Genomic DNA, 17,425 nt, shown 5'->3' on the forward strand with positions numbered 1-17,425 from the left:
GGTGACAATCCAGCAGCTGTCGGCTGTCCATTATAGCTGACAACTTGCTGCATCAGCCACAATCAGTGTTTGCACCATCCAAATCTGTTTAACCCCTTAGATGCTGCTGTCAATAGTGACTACATCATTATAAATGGTTAACAGAGTGTGGGGGCTTCCTCTTTATCCCAATTGGTGCCCTCACATCATGATTGTGTGGTCCTGATGTTTGCGGTGGCAATTCACGACCAAATAGCGGCCTTGGAGTCTGACGGCTGTTGTAACGTGTTCAGAAGTTAGAGGCATTTAGGTGGTAAAAATGAACATTTTCATTTCTGTCACGTCACTTTGCATTAATTCCTGAAAAGCACCTGAAGGGTTAATAAACTACCTGACAGCAGTTTTCAATATGTCAGGGGGTGCTGTTTTTAAAATGGTATCACTTTTGGGGGTTTCCCAATATATGGGTCCACCAAAGGCACTTTAAAAATGGATAGGTCCCTAAAAACATAAATTTTGTAAATTTCCATGAAAAAATGAAAAATTACTGCTACATTTTTAAACCTCCTAAAATGCTAACAAAATAAAATAACATTTTACAAATGGTGCTGATGTAAAGCCGACATGTGGGAAATGTTATTTATTAATGTTTTGCTGTGGTATGACTATCTGGATTAAAGGGATAATCACCCAAAGTTTGAAAATTGCAAATTTTTTAACATTTTTCTAAAATTTCTGATATTTTTTATAAATAAACACAAAACATATCGACCTAAATTTACCATTATCATAAAATATAATGTGTCACGAAAAAAGAATCTCAAAATCACTGGGATTTGTTGAAGTATTCCAGAGTTATTACCACATAAATTGACACTGGTCAGATTTCAAAAATTTGGCTCCGTCACTAAGGGGTTAAAGATGCCAAGAAGTTAAAAAAAAAAGTGACCTGAATATTCTTCAGGTATTTTCCCCTCTGAAGACTCTCAAAAGTTGCCCGGATGTCTTTTAGAGTGTTGTGCCAGTGTTTTTGCTGGAAAAGCCACCAGTGGTTACTTTATTGTTGGATGGAAAAAAAACAAAAAAGCAAAAAACATGGCAGTAAGAAAGGTGCCGCAAAAAAAGTGGAAAAACGCTAAAAAAAAAACAAAGCCGGTAGTCAAAAAACTTCAAAAAAATGTCCAAGAAATGACCCCCAAAAATAGAATGCATCTCCTGGAGCATCTACGGCTTTAAAAACTTAGGAGGGTCGCCTGCCTGAAAAAGACTATGTGCATACCCTAAGGCCATGTTCACACTAAGTTTTGTTGAGTTGTTTAAAAGCAAGTTTTTCAACCACTTCAGGAGATACTGGATTTGTGAAGGCAACATCATTTAGATTCTGGCACATTCGCCAAGTTTTCCCAGGCAAAACTACATCAAGAAAACGCCGGCGGTCACTTTCCTGAGGCGGCTTCACTGTCGTTCTTGCGATGGCGTCTTTCACTCTATGCTGCAAAGTATAGACTGTGGGGAGGCTTTCCTGCTTCCCGTTCTTTTAACCAATTTAGGGTTTCTGAACACTGAAGCTGTTGAAAGTGACATAAGATGGAACATGTGCACAACAATGTCATTTTTTTTGCATATTTTTTAATGGGCACTTTCGCGGTGCCTTTTCAGGTAGATTATGGACGGATTCTGCCCGAAAAAGACGTCAAGTGCACAGAGCCAATTTTCGGGTAGATTTTGGAGGCGTTTTTAATTTCCTACAGTGTTTCTTCAAGTGGTAAGGAAGAGGGAATTATTTTTTCTTTTTTTTCTTTTAGGAGTTTTGGAGTATGTACACACAAAGTCTTTTAGACGTGTTCATATCCGCGGAGTTTTTCAAGCTGAAGACTCTTTAGGAAACACCAGTGTTTTGTATTTTTCCTGAAGCATCTACTGTAGAATCCTATCAATCTTTTTCACAAGGTCTTTGCCTCCGGCCTTTTATTTTATTTTTTTGTTTCAATTGTACAGGATAACTAGCGATTGGCTTCCTAAAGAATGTTGGATGAAGAATTGTCAGGTCACTTCTTTTAACTGCATCGTGTCAGTTTAAAGACGCTCTATAAAAACATCCTTGAAAAACGCTTCAAACTCCTCTTGGAATAATCTTCCTTTCCTTTTCTATGCGTAATCAATTTTGCAGGTTCAAAAAGGGTATTTTGAGGGGATTTTTTTTTTTCGTAAAGAAATTTTGAAAAACGCATGGCGAAAAAAGGAGAAAGTGTATGTCACATTTTTGCACAGATTCCATCATGATATGCTTCAGATTAGGTACTGTCAATGTTTTTTTTTTCCAAAAACTCTTCTAAGGGGTAACGTTTCTCTTTACGGAGAGTGACAAGCCAGGCCTGGCATGTCAGAGTGAGGAGACTTGTAAGCCATGCATGCTCCTCTAGGAAATAAAATATGCAAATTGTATCTTCAGAGAGGAAGAGGACTAGAACTCTAGCGTCACCTATTAATTTGTTGGATGGCCGCTTCCCATCGGTGGCGCAGGAGTTCTAGTCCTCTTCCTCTCTGAAGAGGCAATTTGCATAATTTTCAAAATCTTTTCAAAACTTCTTCAGGAAAAAAAAAACTCCTAAAAATGGGAGCAATTATTGAAGTGGTTTCCAAGTGACACACACAAAAAAAGTCTTTGCGTGAACATTGCTCAAGTGGTTATCCAATCATCCATTATTTCTGTCACATTTGCATATGACAAGGCCAATTCTGTAGGTCAGAAGAAAATTAAAGAAAGCGAAAAATGCACAAAATTTACCGTTCTCATAGATTTAGAGAGACACAATGACTTCACATGATCTAAATGGGATAGGCGATGGGTCAATCCTTTCTCCTTGAAAAGCAAATTTTGGTAACAGGACTGATCTATAGTTGTTACAGATGTGCCATTAGAAATTTCTAGGCCTGTCTAACCCCCCACTTAAGTCTCACATAAAGAAACAATGTTGTCCCCAGGACATAAAGGCAAGATTCATACACTGACCTGAATCTTCTCCAGAAAAAAGTGCACGGATGCCCCATAGTTGGCTCCGACACTCTTGGTGGCTAACATGATAGGATCAGTGGAGAATGGATCTCTGCACAAATTTCCACCATCCATCGAAAGAAGGTTTTCAGTCAACTGAAAAGTCAAGGGGGCTCAGCCCATGTCCGTGCGTGTGTGTGTAAATCAGGGGTTATCTCTATGCACACGCTTAAACCAATACACATGCTGCCATGCCAAAATATTTGGGAATTAATTTGTAAAAAATTGCTAAAAATTAGAGGATTCATAAAAATAGCCAAATAACATACTCAGCCATTAAATCTCCCATTGCAGGAGACTTGGTGTACCCTTGGTGTCACCAAGCTCTCAATGCACCTTTCCACCCCTCCACCGTTGTTGATTGACAGCACTCATTTGCCCAGGGCAAAGGCTGCACACATACAAACACCGCTGGAGCCGAGCATGTGCATATACATCCCCCTCACCTGTCTTCTGGAGCTGCGCATTATACTAGTCCATAGCGAATCAATGTAGCCAGTGACCGCAGCAGACAGGAGAGGAGGATGTCTATGCGCACGCTCAGCACCTTGTTGTGAATTCTGTGGCTGAATTCACTCCTGTGGTCACAAGTGGTACTGCAGCTTCTGGGCTTCCTCCCTCAGGTGTTCTGGTGAGCTCGTTGGCTGCCTTGTTATTTAACTCCACCTGATTCTGTCTTCCTTGCTCCTTGTCAATGTTCCAGTGTTGGATCTGAGCTTCTGGATCTTTCCTGTGGCCTGCTGCTCTGCTTAGATAAGTGCTTCTTTGCTTTTGTTGCTGTTTTTTCTGTCCAGCTTGTCTATTCGTTTTTGCTGGTAGCTCTGAGACGCAAAGGGTGTACCGCCGTGCCGTTAGTTCGGCACGGTGGGTCTTTTTGCCCCCTTTGCGTGGTTTTTTGCTTTAGGGTTTTTTGTAGACTGCAAAGTTCTCTTTGCTATCCTCGCTCTATCTAGAATATCGGGCCTCACTTTGCTGAATCTATTTCATCCTTACGTTTTGTCTTTTCATCTTGCTAACAGTCATTATATGTGGGGGGCTGCCTTTTCCTTTGGGGTATTTCTCTGAGGCAAGTCAGGCTTGTTTTTCTATCTTCAGGCTAGTCAGCTCCTCAGGCTGTGCCGAGTTGCATAGGTAGTGACAGGCGCAATCCACAGCTGCCTTTAGTTGTGTTTAGGATAGGTTCAGGTATTGCGGTCTACAGAGATTCCACGTCTCAGAGCTCGTTCTATTGTTTTTGGGTTATTGTCAGATCACTGTATGTGCTCTGATTACTGCACACTGTGTTACTGGATTGCCTACATAACAGCACCTACAGTGCTCATAGGTGTGTGCACAGTACAACTTTCAGTTCAGGCTGCGCTTGAAATGTCATTCAACAAAGTCAAAGTTGGCAGCACAATGCACTGAGACTTTGGCCACACCAAGGGTGCACCAGGTGCTCTAATTTGCTGATCAGAGTGTCATTTGAATAATTGGCTCGATTTGCTCGAATTAGAAAATCTATGGCGATCAGAACCTGTCCTTAAAGTAGCAAACTAGATATTGTCCTAGGGTGAAGAAAAACAGTTTAACAACTAAACTGTGGCTCAGGCGGCAGCATGATGGATGCACGTAGCCGTAAATCTGTAAACCGGACGAAAGAAATAGGCAACTGAAATGGAAAAAGATCTTCATTTCTAAAACATGTTTCAGCATTTTGTGCTTTTTTTGGTTGCTTGCTATTCTTTTTCGTAATAATCTCCACTTGTGTGTCTTCAATAAGGTAAATATTTACCATTGGACAATTTAATTGTTACAATGCCATTTCTTCTTTTTTCCTTTCCAGAAAGCTCTTCAATTTCTTTCCCGTTAGTAAATCTCTCCTCTCGTGCTGCACCTATTCTCTCGCTTACAGTAAAAACTTGAAAACCATAATAATTCACAGGAGACAGCGATGTTCAGTGACAAAGTATAGTCGTAGCGTGCCAGACACAGTGATATTCTACAACCGATGCCAAGTCGGGACGCTGAGATTGTGCCCAGTGGTACGGATTAAAAATAAAAAAATAATCTGTAAAATTAGATCCCGTCTCTCCAAAAATCAATGGGCGTTTATAGATGGTGACACTTGCAGAATATCTTTGTATTCTACAGACGGACAATTACGAACGGAGAGGACATCACAGCGGCGTTGAATAATGAGAATTTAGGGATCCTAGATAAGCCTCCTTTGTGCACACATTTACTGTTCGGATCAAGTCCTTGGCCCTATTTATCCCCCATGTCCTTGAGCTGACCCTTGTATATAATTATTGCCACTGCATCACCTACTTGCTCTCCCTTCCCCCTTCTCGTCTCTCCGGGGTCTCGTTCTCCCTTTTTCTTCCCATTCTCTTCTTTCTCACTCCCATCAGTCAATCTATTTCCCAAGCTATTACCGCATTGATTAATTTAATGAATTAAAAGGTCAGAGGTCAGGTCATTATTATAAAACCGGGAGGCGACGTTAGAACCCAGAAATCATTTCATCGCTACTTTAATGGGTAGAACGATTGCAACGGAGTCATACCATCCCCCCGTCTCAGCGACTTCTCAATAACTAGCAAAAGGGTGTCCTACACGTTAAAAGAAAAGACTAAAATTGCTCTAAATACAGAAATGCACAATACAAGACATTTATTTCCTACACATAGGACATGTATGTACATCAGTTCACACCATAGAAGTCAATCAGACATTGGGTTTCATGGCACAGGTGCAGTAATAAAGATATGACCCGAAATCACTGCATGTGACCCCAAAACCAGCTGACGTTGCTCAGTGCTATAAAACAAAAAAAAAACAAGCAAAATTGCCATAGGATCAATAGTAAAGAAAAGCTCATTTTAGCGCCACTTTATAAATGTAGCAGGGCTAAGCCTGTCATTCGGCAACACGGTGGTATTTCATTATACTGTAGGTAAGCCAGCTGATACCTTAATGGAATGATTTATCTCTGTACACAAAAGAAATTATTAAAATGTCAGCTTGAGCTCTGCTACATCTCTATACAATATATTGCATTATACAGAATTTGCACCATACGTAGAGCTTTCCTTGAACGATACCCATTGTATATTCTGTGGCCCACGCATACAGTATCTTGTTCCTCACTGAGCACAGCCAACATGGTTCATTTAAGCATACGGAGGAGTAAGCAGTTCAATAAGACAATTGATATCCCGCTAAAGCTTTTACTAATATATTTATACTTGATTCATGGCAAACATTGGTATTGTGCTGTACCAGAGACAATGACTGCGAACAAAGAGTACGTGACAAAAAGCTAGACACAACTAAACACAGACGTAGAATTTAAAGGGAATGTTTCAGGGTAATTTGACTAATTAAACAAGTGGCATGGCTGTGTAGGTCTTAGAACTACGATAAAAATGATATTAGATTTGTACATATCTGATGTGCCATCGCTGAGAAATCAAGCTTTAAATTCACATGCAAATTAGTCTGGAGCAGCAGTGAGGAGGCGTGTCACTGCACTCAGAGTTCATCAACACGCCCCCAAGGAAAATTAGCATATTGCTTCAAAGCTTGATATCTCAGCACTGGCACATCGGATTACTACAAGACAGGTATCATTTTTGTTGTTGTTTGATGACCTACACAGCCATGCCACTAGCTTAATTAGTAACATTGTCCTGGAAGGTTCCCTTTAAAGATTGAGACAAGCCAATGTTTGTAGTCAGCCTACAACAATGCTAATCATAGACTCTCTCTATCTTGAGCCATCTACCAAAATGATTGAGTAAGCCCCTACAGAGATGTTTGTCAATGATCAGAGAGGCCTATGCTGTATAAAAGGGTTTTAAAAACACGGGTGACTGACTCGACAGACAAACGGTACGAACATGCTCACATACACAGATACAGAATATTCCCCGGCTCATATGTGTACAATATGTCCTAAAAGAAGAACTAGCAGAACATGCACGTAGCAGCACATGATGAAGAAACCGGTGACAGGTGGGTACGTGAGAATGAGAGCGCGCACGTTTCTCGCAGCATGCAGAGTGGGAGGCGAGGGATGACCACGGAGACAGTGAGCCAATAGTGGTATGTGCGTTACATAATCCAAACCCAACATAGAAGGAAATCAGAAGAGAGATAAAGGAGAGCAGTAGGAGAGAAAGTGACCCTTCTTTTCTATTATTTAGAATCTTTGGAATTGATTTACTAAGTAGTCTATATATCTTTGCACTAGCACATTATACCTGTTCTTGTGTGTAAATCCAAGTAAACGAATTGGACAACAGTTTGCTTCACCTTAAATTTCAGTAATAACTTGCCATGGTTTACATCAGCCATATTATGGGGCTGAAACCGTAATTAAGATTTAATTTTGCAGGTGGCGCCCTACTGGCAACATCTGGTATCTGTAGGCAAACTGCTTTAATTTTCTTCTGTAAGGCTTAGAACAACATATTGCAGATATATGGAATTAGTCAAGGCTTTTAACCTTTAGGAGATACAAAGTGATAGACCCCCTACGTTAGAATACAATATCATTGGTGGTGGATATCTAAGGATATTGCAATGTTCCCATGGATTTTCCATGGCGTATTTGCATCCAGAAAATCAAATGCATTTTAAAGCGCTAGTGCAGTGCATGAGATTTCAATAAATCCCATGCACCTGCTGCAAAATGTATCTGCAGCGTATATTAATAATAGCTGAGGGTTCGAGATCTGCAGCATGTCAATTTATGCTGTAGATGTAGGCGTGAATTTCACCCTGTGAATGTGAAATGTGCAGCTCCCTCTCCTTCTTGTCCTTGATAAACGCAGCGGTAAATGCCAGCGCTGCATCTCCTCTGCATGAGGTCCACAATGGAGATGCTATGTGGGAACAAAACCCTAAAAAGGGGACAATCTTTTTAAAGTCATCAAAAATACTCTAGCATTTCAGATCCAGCTTACTTTGCTTAGAGGAAAATTTACGTGGAATTCCAACTTTTAAAAGAACAGCTTTTAGGTCTAATATTTGTGTTAATTGATTTATTAATACTTCTTTACAATTGCTAAAGTTCGGAGACAGAGTTCCAAACCTCCTACATAGACTTAAAAAGGTGACATCCTGGTGATTAACACCCGTGATAGACATATATAATGGACAAACATACCCTTAGTTCCCATGCTCCTTTTAGCAATATTGAAAGTATCCAACTTGTGATATTTTATATATATATTTTTGCACGGACTTTGTTATCAACATTGCAGTTGTCAATTTAGTGATATTTGAGGTCCAAACACTAGAAAGATCCAGAAAACGTTGAGTCCTGCCCAGGAATAACCAAGTCCCACCCATGACTATCCATTTATGGATGGAGTTAATATGAGCACCACCCCCTTTTCAGCCTAGAACATCCCCTGAATTTGAAAGGACAGTTAAAAAAAAAAGAAATTTGGGAAAGTTCTTCCAAGGATGAATAAACTTTGGAACTCTGTAGAAAAATGTAGCAACTAGTCTATATTCGGACATTAAGGAATAAATTAAAGCAGGATTTGAAAGCTACAGATATAGACCCGTAGATAAACATCAGAAAAACTGTACTTAACCAAAGATACTACGCGATGAGATAGATTTCTGCATACATAAAGAAATATTAGCATGCAACTGTATATTGGCAGCGCCTTATCTCAAAATTAGGTGAGGTGTAAGAAAGTTGAAGCTGGTTTCAGCAGAAGTCCTTTCAATTGAGCCCAATAGTCAAGAGGGATCATGTGACTCACATAACGTCACTTTTTTCCCCTCCAATTTGGATTTTATTAGCCCGTTAAGTGGACAGACTAGATTTTATCCACTTACTTCCATTAGAGGATCTAATTGATGGTCAGCCCTAACAGACTCTATTTAAAGCATTCTGCATATATAGATATTTTATGGTGCCTTATAACATATCCTCAGCTTCGCAAGTTGCACCCTTAAGAAACAATTTGGCATTTCATTTCATTTCCATTAAGTTATGAAGCCAATTATCAGCTCTAATTATCATGTAATTAATACTTGGCACTTTTGAATATTAGGAGTGTATTTTAAAAGTAACCAGAAATCCTCAAAAAATATATGTCTTACTTGTGAGATTATCATTTATAGTTAGTATTAAAAAATCATTAAAAAAGTAGAATTTGGTAGTACTTGTTATATATACTGTAGTTCCTTAGTATACTGTAAACTAGAAAATATTTTTTTCTCCCTGTGTTTATATATTTTATTATATGTTATGGAGTCTATGTATATGTGGCTAGCAATTCTAGAGGTTTTTCTTACATTTTTCACTGCAATAGCTCATTTTTGTAGTGCATTAGTTTATTGCATAATGTTTTTCTCTCCTTTGTAATTCACCTCTCTTGGCTAGTTTCCTTTTACTGCCTCCCTGATCCCTTAGAAGGAAGTAAAGAAGGAAGAGAGAGATGCTGGGGCAGAAAGAGGAAATTATTTTAGAGAGGACTAAAGGAAGGAAGGTTAGAGGAGGAGTAAAAGGAAGGTAGGTAAAGGGAAAATGAAGCCGGGTTAGGGGAAAAGGAAGGAAGGCAAGGGGAGAAGGAAGGAAGGTTAGGGGAAGTACGAAGAGAAGGGAGTAAGGTTAGGGGGAGAAAGAAGAGAAGGATGACTAGGGGAGAAGGAAGAGAAGGAAGGAAGGAAGGAAAGAGGGAGAACAAAAAGAAGGAAAGAAAGTTAGGGGACAAGGAAGAGAAGGAATTAAGGTTAGGGGACGAGGAAGAGAAGGAAAGAAGGAAGGAAAAAGTTAGAGGGAGAACAAAGAAGGAAAGAAAGCTAGGGGACAAGGAATTAAGGGTAGGGGACAAGGAAAAGAAGAAAGGAAGGAAGGTTAGGGGGAGTATGAAGAGAAGGGAGTAAGGTTAGGGGAGAAAAGAAGGATGGTTAGGGGAGAAGGAAGAGAAGGAAGGATAAAGGGAGAACAAAAAGAAGGAATGAAAGTTAGGGGACAAGGAAGAGAAGGAATTAAGGGTAGGGGACAAGGAAAAGAAGGAAGGAAGGTTAGGGGGAGTATGAAGAGAAGGGAGTAAGGTTAGGGGAGAAAGAAGAGAAGGATGACTAGGGGAGAAGGAAGAGAAGGAAGGAAGGAAAGAGGGAGAACAAAAAGAAGGAAAGAAAGTTAGGGGACAAGGAATTAAGGGTAGGGGACAAGGAAAAGAAGAAAGGAAGGAAGGTTAGGGGGAGTATGAAGAGAAGGGAGTAAGGTTAGGGGAGAAAAGAAAGATGGTTAGGGGAGAAGGAAGAGAAGAAAGGATAAAGGGAGAACAAAAAGAAGGAATGAATGTTAGGGGAGAAGGAAGAGAAGGAACTAAGGTTAGGGCAGAAGAATGAGAAGGAAGGAAGGTTAGGGGAGGAGGAAGGAAGGTTAAGGGAGAAGGAAAATTAGGCAAGAAAGAAAAAAGGTTAGGGGAGAAGGAAGGTTAGTCGAGAAGGAAGGCTGGTTAGGGGAGAAGGTAGGAAAGAAGATTAGGGGAGGATAAGTGCAAAACAAAAGAAAGAAAAAAAAAAGACAAAGAAATAAACTCCAAAAAAATACACTCACAGCCTATTTCTTTCCCCAATGGTATACATGATAATGAAATGTGATTGAAACCAATGATGCATGAGACACATATGAAGGAAAGATATAGAATATGAATGACAGAAGTGATGCGATATTGAAAGAAGAGGAAGAGAGAGACAGCATGAAGGGTTGAAAATAAATCAAGGAATAGGGAAAGAAAAAAAAAAGTGGATTAAATCCGTACCTTGGTTGCTTAACGTCAGATGTGCTGGAACTTCGGATTTTTGGGGATGGGTTAAAAATCAGAACAGAGTGGGAGTGGGAAGGGAGATAGAGGAGGAAAGAAAGAAAAAAAAAAAAAACGAATAAACGACAAGTTTAGAGAAACGTCACAAAAAAATAAAATTAAAAATTATAAAGAAATTTTCTAAGGATTTTGTTTTAAAATGCCACAATTTAAAAGTTTGGGTTCAAGGGGATGAATTTAATTTTTTTTCTACTTTTTTGTTTTTTAATTTGTGACAGGCATCTCACCCCAGTTATGGGTAGGATGGGTAAAATGGGTAAGGGTGAGGGGTGGATATAGATAGGGATCAGTGAAAGGAGTGGGGGAGATGCCAAAAAAACAGAAACAAAAAGAGAGAGATATGGATTTTTTGGCTTTGGTTTCATTGAAAAAAGAAAAAGCATTTGGAAGAAGGGGGAATCGGGAAAAGTAAATATAATAAAATATTTATAAATATATATATAATTAAAGAGGTAAAGTAGAAAACAAAAGGCAAATCTAAAAACATTAAAACAACAAAATAAAAAAAAAAAAGAGCCAAATGCTTTTTCTTAATATATATTCATATATATACAGTAGGATGGAAACACACATAGAAAATATACAACGTAAGGCAAAGAAAGCCGAGTGTTGTATGCAATAGTGTAACAGCTACTGTCAAAAGATACATTATGAGTTACTTTGACAATAAACAGAAATAAAAGAAGGAAGAAGATATCCTGAATGTTTGTTTCATATAAGTGCACACTTGACATGTTCACATCATAACACTGTGCAATGCGCTGTCAATAAAAAACAATTGTCAGTGACGGCTTTCTTAAGAACACGGTCATTAGACATTCTATAGCAAACAGCAATAATAATTGGAAATGCATACCATTTACAAAATATGCGCCGGTTTAATATTTAACCGTGCGATAAATGCAGCAATAAGACAGAAATGTATTACCGATCATATGAATATATTAATTCTGAAATCTCTGTGCATAATTAAATACATTCTGGGCAAGACAATCAGTGATGTCTAAATACATTATTCACATAATATAAACAAATCAATAACGTAGAAATCAGATTAGACACATAATAAACATTTCACCCAATGAAATAAAAAATAAATAAAAAAATGGGGGTTAGAAAAAAAAAAAAGCCTCCCTTTTCCTTTTGGAAACTGCATCACTCAGGTTTATCGGCCGTGTCTGGTTTTTTGCAATTCAGCCCTACTTAAATTGAGGTTTATACAGGTTTAGAGGACATACGGTATATTTGCATTGCGCACACTTTGGGTTTAGTCACAACATTAAATTACATAAAAAAAGGATCTAGTTTTCTACATCACACATTTAGTTAAGTTGATAGAATTGTGAAATAAAAAAAAATATATATATTTATATTATCCCATGACTGAAGATTTTTCATTGTATTAATTAAAACAGGAATTTTCACCACAACATCTTTAACTAAACAGTGGGAAAAAAAGGTGCAGAGCAAAACTTCAATTTTGTTCAACCTTTTCAAGAAAACTTAAAAACAAAAAATAAAAACTTTTACATTGTAGTCTTTGTAGTTTATTGCATTGACTAATGTGTAGTATTTTAGCTATTGGCGACAACACATTTGTTAGTTCTTCTTGCGCTTGTATCGGTATGCTCTTGTGATCTCTTCGCTTTGGTACACACACACATACAAGTATATTTTTATTTTATTTCTTAAGATAAATTTTTATTAGAAAAAAAAAAAGAAAAAGAAAAAAAAAACTCCACCCATCAACCAATACTCCTTGCCTAAACCAAGGTAAGATCCACAACTACGTAATATACTATTTGTTTTCTGTCTTGGCTCAACACTTGTCAAAATAAGTAGTATATGATGACCAACTTTGCATTAACGATACAGGAATTGATTCAATAAGGCCGGGATCACACATGCGAGAAACACATCCGTGTCTCGCATGTGAAAACCAAACACTGGCGCCGGCACTTGGGAGCGGAGCGTGCGGCTGCATAGCAACACATGGAGCCGCACGCTCCGCTCCCAAGTGCCGGCGCCAGTGTTTGGTTTTCACATGCGAGACACGGACGGGTTTCTCGCATGTGTGATCCCGGCCTAAGGCAAGTTCTTGCCTAGTTAAAGAGCTGGGTTATGTCACAGGGATTAATTACCATAAAATGGACAGGAAAAGCGGTACAAAAATGTTCACAAACTTTTTCATGGGAGATAACAAAGTTGGCAAAATGAACATTAATTTGGCTGGTAGGAAGGTTCTCAGTTTTGTACCAAAATTTACAAGTGAAAAACTACACACAGTTCCAGAAATGATCAAAAATCTAGCTTGAATTTTCCTGGGGTATTTGATTTTGCATCAGATATAATCAATGTAAGTTAAATGTGCCTCGATTGCTAGTAAAAAGACATTTATTATGCTCAGAGATCTCTTCAGACACCAGACCCTCACCTGTCTGGCTGCAGCTCTTCGTCTTGATCATCTGCTAGCTCTCTCCGTTCAGTTTTCACTCTTCAGTGCCTCCAACACTGACTAGACCTCATGTGACGTTATGATGTGCAACGACCAACAACATCATGATGTGTGGATCACTGACTAGACCTCCTGTGACGTCATGATGTGCAATGACCAACATCATCATTAAGCGTGGGTCACTGACTAGATCTTCCTTGACGTCATGACATGCAAAAACCCTCAACGTCATGATGCGTGGATCCCCAACTAGACCTCCTGTGACGTCACTGACTAGATTTTCCATGACTTCATGACATGCAAAAACCCATATCATGATGTGTGGATCCCTAACTAGACCTCCTTCAACGTGATGACGTTCAATGACCAACAACGTCATCCTGCTTTGGCATGCTTGACGTCATGAAGTGCACTGCTCCACAATGCTATGACATTGCGGTTGGCCTTGTCGGAGCAGAAGATGCCGAAGAGCGAAGACAGACGAGAAGAAGATGGAGCCTGTGGATAATGAATCATCAGGGAACTGGGTGAAAAGCAGAGGTGGCGAGATAGACAAGTGAAAAGGCAAGTAGAATTCTTTCATATGTTTTTTTTTTAAAACCTTTTCCCGCTTTATGAAAAATCCAGCTACCATTTCCATGCATTTGGGTGAATCAAAAATGAAAAAAAAAAAGTTTTGCCAAATCTGAATTTTTTTGTGAAGGTTGATTTTCTTCTAATTGATTCCAGCATCTCTAGTTCCTACACATTAATACTCATTGCCAAATTGTTTTTTCTCGAGGTACATTTTTAACAACCATGGCTAAAACATGTCAGAATCTCATTCCGGGCACCATTAAAATATGTAGTCACCCCAATTTTTACCATCAGGTGACATTACAGGACTTAATATACAGCCGTAGCGTGGGGCATATTGCAAGAACAGGTATTATAAAATAATCTTTACATTACGCTGAATGAACATCTGCAATAAAACTTTTATAGGTTATTATACTGTACTGGCATGCAATAAAGTTATAAAGCCTACAGCTGTGTGATTTAACAGTCAAATAAAGGCTGAAGTGCATTATATAACATAACCATAGCAATGGGACTATGTGAAATTGGTTATCTTTATGTTTAGGACTTCTAATTAACAGGTACTTGGATTTATGGGATAAAGAGTAGCTGGTGCTATAAACTGCGGGATTACAGGAGGGCAGATGGCGTTCTCTGTAAATGTTTAGATCGTTATTTCGAATATGACATGCTTAAGTTCCTTTAATTATGACATGGATATTTAGAAACATTCTTGGAACGTCTGACCTTAGGATCCAGGGAAAAAAAAAAAGAAAGAAACTAGACGCCAATAATTAACCATCAGAGCTCAGCTTTTATTTTACCAAAGCAGTGTAAGAAATTAATGAAGCCCATCTTCTCCTTCCTGCCGCTCCGGTGACACCGGCTGGTAGGATAGTTGACTGGAGCGTTACAACTACAGGGGTTCAAGAGAGGCCTGGATGTCTTCCTGGAGCAGAACAATATTGTATCATACAATTATTAGGTTCTGTAGAAGGACGTAGATCTGGGGATTTATTATGATGGAATATAGGCTGAACTGGATGGACAAATGTCTTTTTTCGGCCTTACTAACTATGTTACTATGTTACTATGTAACTGTCAAACCCAAATGCGTGTGTCCTATGGTGAGCTCAGAGTGGCCAGACACCTCCCCATCGCAAAAGGGATCTTTTTGGAGGGCAAAATGGTCATGGGTGAGTTTGTACATCATGCCGTATTACACTCAAAGAAGTGTGATCGTGGAGGCCAGTGTACACATTGGAATATTCACAGAACCACACCATTGTTCGGCTGGTAATTATTTGGATTTCCTATTCTAGGATAAAGCAGTACATTTTTTGGTTTGGAACTGCTGTAATACAGGATCTTTGGACAGTGCTTAAAAACACCAGGCCACCATTTGTTTGGACACCCATCAATGTTGCAGACATCAAGGAGAGGATTAAGAGAAGACCAAGGAAATCAATGCAAACCAGATTCCAGAAGGATCATATCAAGAAAACACCATGGTGATGTGTACTTAAATCATTTCATCTGATGCCACCAAATATCATTAATACAAGACTTAAAGGAGCGGGAATAAATAAGTGTGTGATCGACACTGGATAAGATCATCAATGGCTATATGGACCAGATGTGATACCTTATGTTAGATGTAGTGGTTCACAAGCTACAGGCTGTCTTGGAAAAACCGGGAGTTTTGGCATCCACTTGGCAGATGAGATTCAATATGGATAAATGTAAAGATATCCACGTGGGCACTAAAAATAAATGTGGTCGCCAAATTTTCTAGGGGGAGTAAAACTAGGCGAGTCACTTGAATAGAAGGATCTCTGTGTACTTGTAGATTACAGGCTACATAACAGCATTCAGTGTCAATCAGCAGCTTCTAATGCCAAAAGGGTATTGTCATGTATTATAAAAGTGTCACTCACAGTGTGGGAAAGACTAAGTGCAACACGAAGGGATGAGGGGAAGGAAGCCCAAACACTAGGGAATGGGGCAGTGGAGACCCCAAGGCAGATCTTATAACACCCTGCTTACCCTACCATCCCTAAATTGGTTCCATACCAATCGCCGAGTAGGAAACCTAAGCCCTGTAAATCATTTGAGCTAGGCCCAGTATAGAGAAAGGAGCATAAGCACTGGTCAGTCCCCACTGATAACTAAAAACAACAAGGGGGGACAAACAAGGAGAGAGGAACTTAGCTTGAGCAGGCTCCAGATACAGTAGATAACACCAAGAGTCCTCTAAGAGCAACAAAGAGGAAGTTAGCCAACAGCTCCTGCTCCAAACCTTCACAATTGAAAAAGTGAATATCACCGGCAACTCCATGAAGCAGGCTGGGAGTTTTTAAACACCAAGGTCCAGGTGTGTCAATTAGAGCTGGAGGGAGGTTGCCACTGGGTCCAACAGTCCGAAGGTTTAAGAAGGCGTCTGCAATGCCAAACACAGAGACCTTCTACATCCAGATGTAGAGAGACTGTCTGTTGCATCTGACACACCTGTGACAAACAGGCATGGACTTGCTCGAGAGACAGAGGTGCAATACCACCACTCTTCAAAGCATCAGTGCGACCTCATCTGGCATATACAGTTCATGTCGGAGCACCAGTTCATAGAAATAACGTACTGGAGCAAGAAAAAGGTACAAAGAACAGTCACAAAACTGATAAGAGGCATGGAGGATGTCTAAAGGAGTGAAATGAATAACTTGTACAACCATATAAATGGCCCATAAGGAAAAATATGCTCAAAACGAATTTCATGTAAAGACAAGGGGTCACTCCATTCTTCTGATGGGATAAGGATCAATCTCCAGAGGAGAGGAGCTGGCGAGAGCGGGTACTGTCGATTGTTTCAAAAAATGTTTAGATGCTTTTTTGGTAGAAAATAACAAATACTCATGCAGGTATAAAATTGTTTTCCTGAATGTTGATCTAGTTGATCAATAGTGGAGATCAGGAAGGAAAAAATTTGTTCTTTAGGAAGGTAGGATCATGCATTATGGTCATACCTAAACCTTTCCCATCCCCGAATTGACCTTGATGGACACGTGTCTTTTTCCAACCACACTACAACTGTGAACTCCGGTTGTGTTAATTTGTAGAATCGTTACTGGCATCCAGAAAATTCACACAAGCTGCACCAACAGCCATTTCAGAATCCCATAATCGACATCTGAATTTGGGTACGTGTACACGGCTTGTGGGTACAATATTCTTTCATGAAAATGTGGTGTACAATGACATAATTCATCAATTTTATTAAGTCACCTGATCACAAGCAGGAGAATTGATCCTTTCAGCAAGAATCGGGGTATTGTTTTTCATGGCCCAACCTGTAGCCCAGCTTAAGGCACCAAGGCCCCTTCTCCATCTCCTATCTGTGATAGGTGGACGTGCTCAGAGGGCACCAACGTCCTGAATTGACTGTAACCTGTAGACATCATCTAGGTTACTCTTCATTACGTTTACTAACCAATAACGGGAACCTCCAGGATTAGCACCAGCATGTCTCACCAAGCTGTG

General features: G+C 39.5%; 1 protein-coding gene across 34 annotated transcripts in view; it reads right to left on the reverse strand.

Annotated features, from left to right (window-relative positions):
- The window catches only part of NRXN2 (neurexin 2), a 724,697-nt gene that overhangs the window by 438,655 nt on the left and 268,617 nt on the right, over positions 1–17,425 (reverse strand). For 22 of the 34 annotated variants that reach the window (XM_069738693.1, XM_069738703.1, XM_069738691.1 and 19 more), the window contains exon 5: positions 10,816–10,845. The exons of the other annotated variants lie outside the window; for them this stretch is intronic. In XM_069738693.1, the coding sequence (XP_069594794.1) occupies positions 10,816–10,845 (30 nt within the window). The remainder of the gene's footprint in view (positions 1–10,815; positions 10,846–17,425) is intronic. 34 annotated transcript variants of the gene reach the window in all.

The sequence above is a fragment of the Ranitomeya imitator genome, chromosome 9 (assembly GCF_032444005.1).
Source record: "Ranitomeya imitator isolate aRanImi1 chromosome 9, aRanImi1.pri, whole genome shotgun sequence".
Taxonomy (NCBI): domain Eukaryota; kingdom Metazoa; phylum Chordata; class Amphibia; order Anura; family Dendrobatidae; genus Ranitomeya; species Ranitomeya imitator.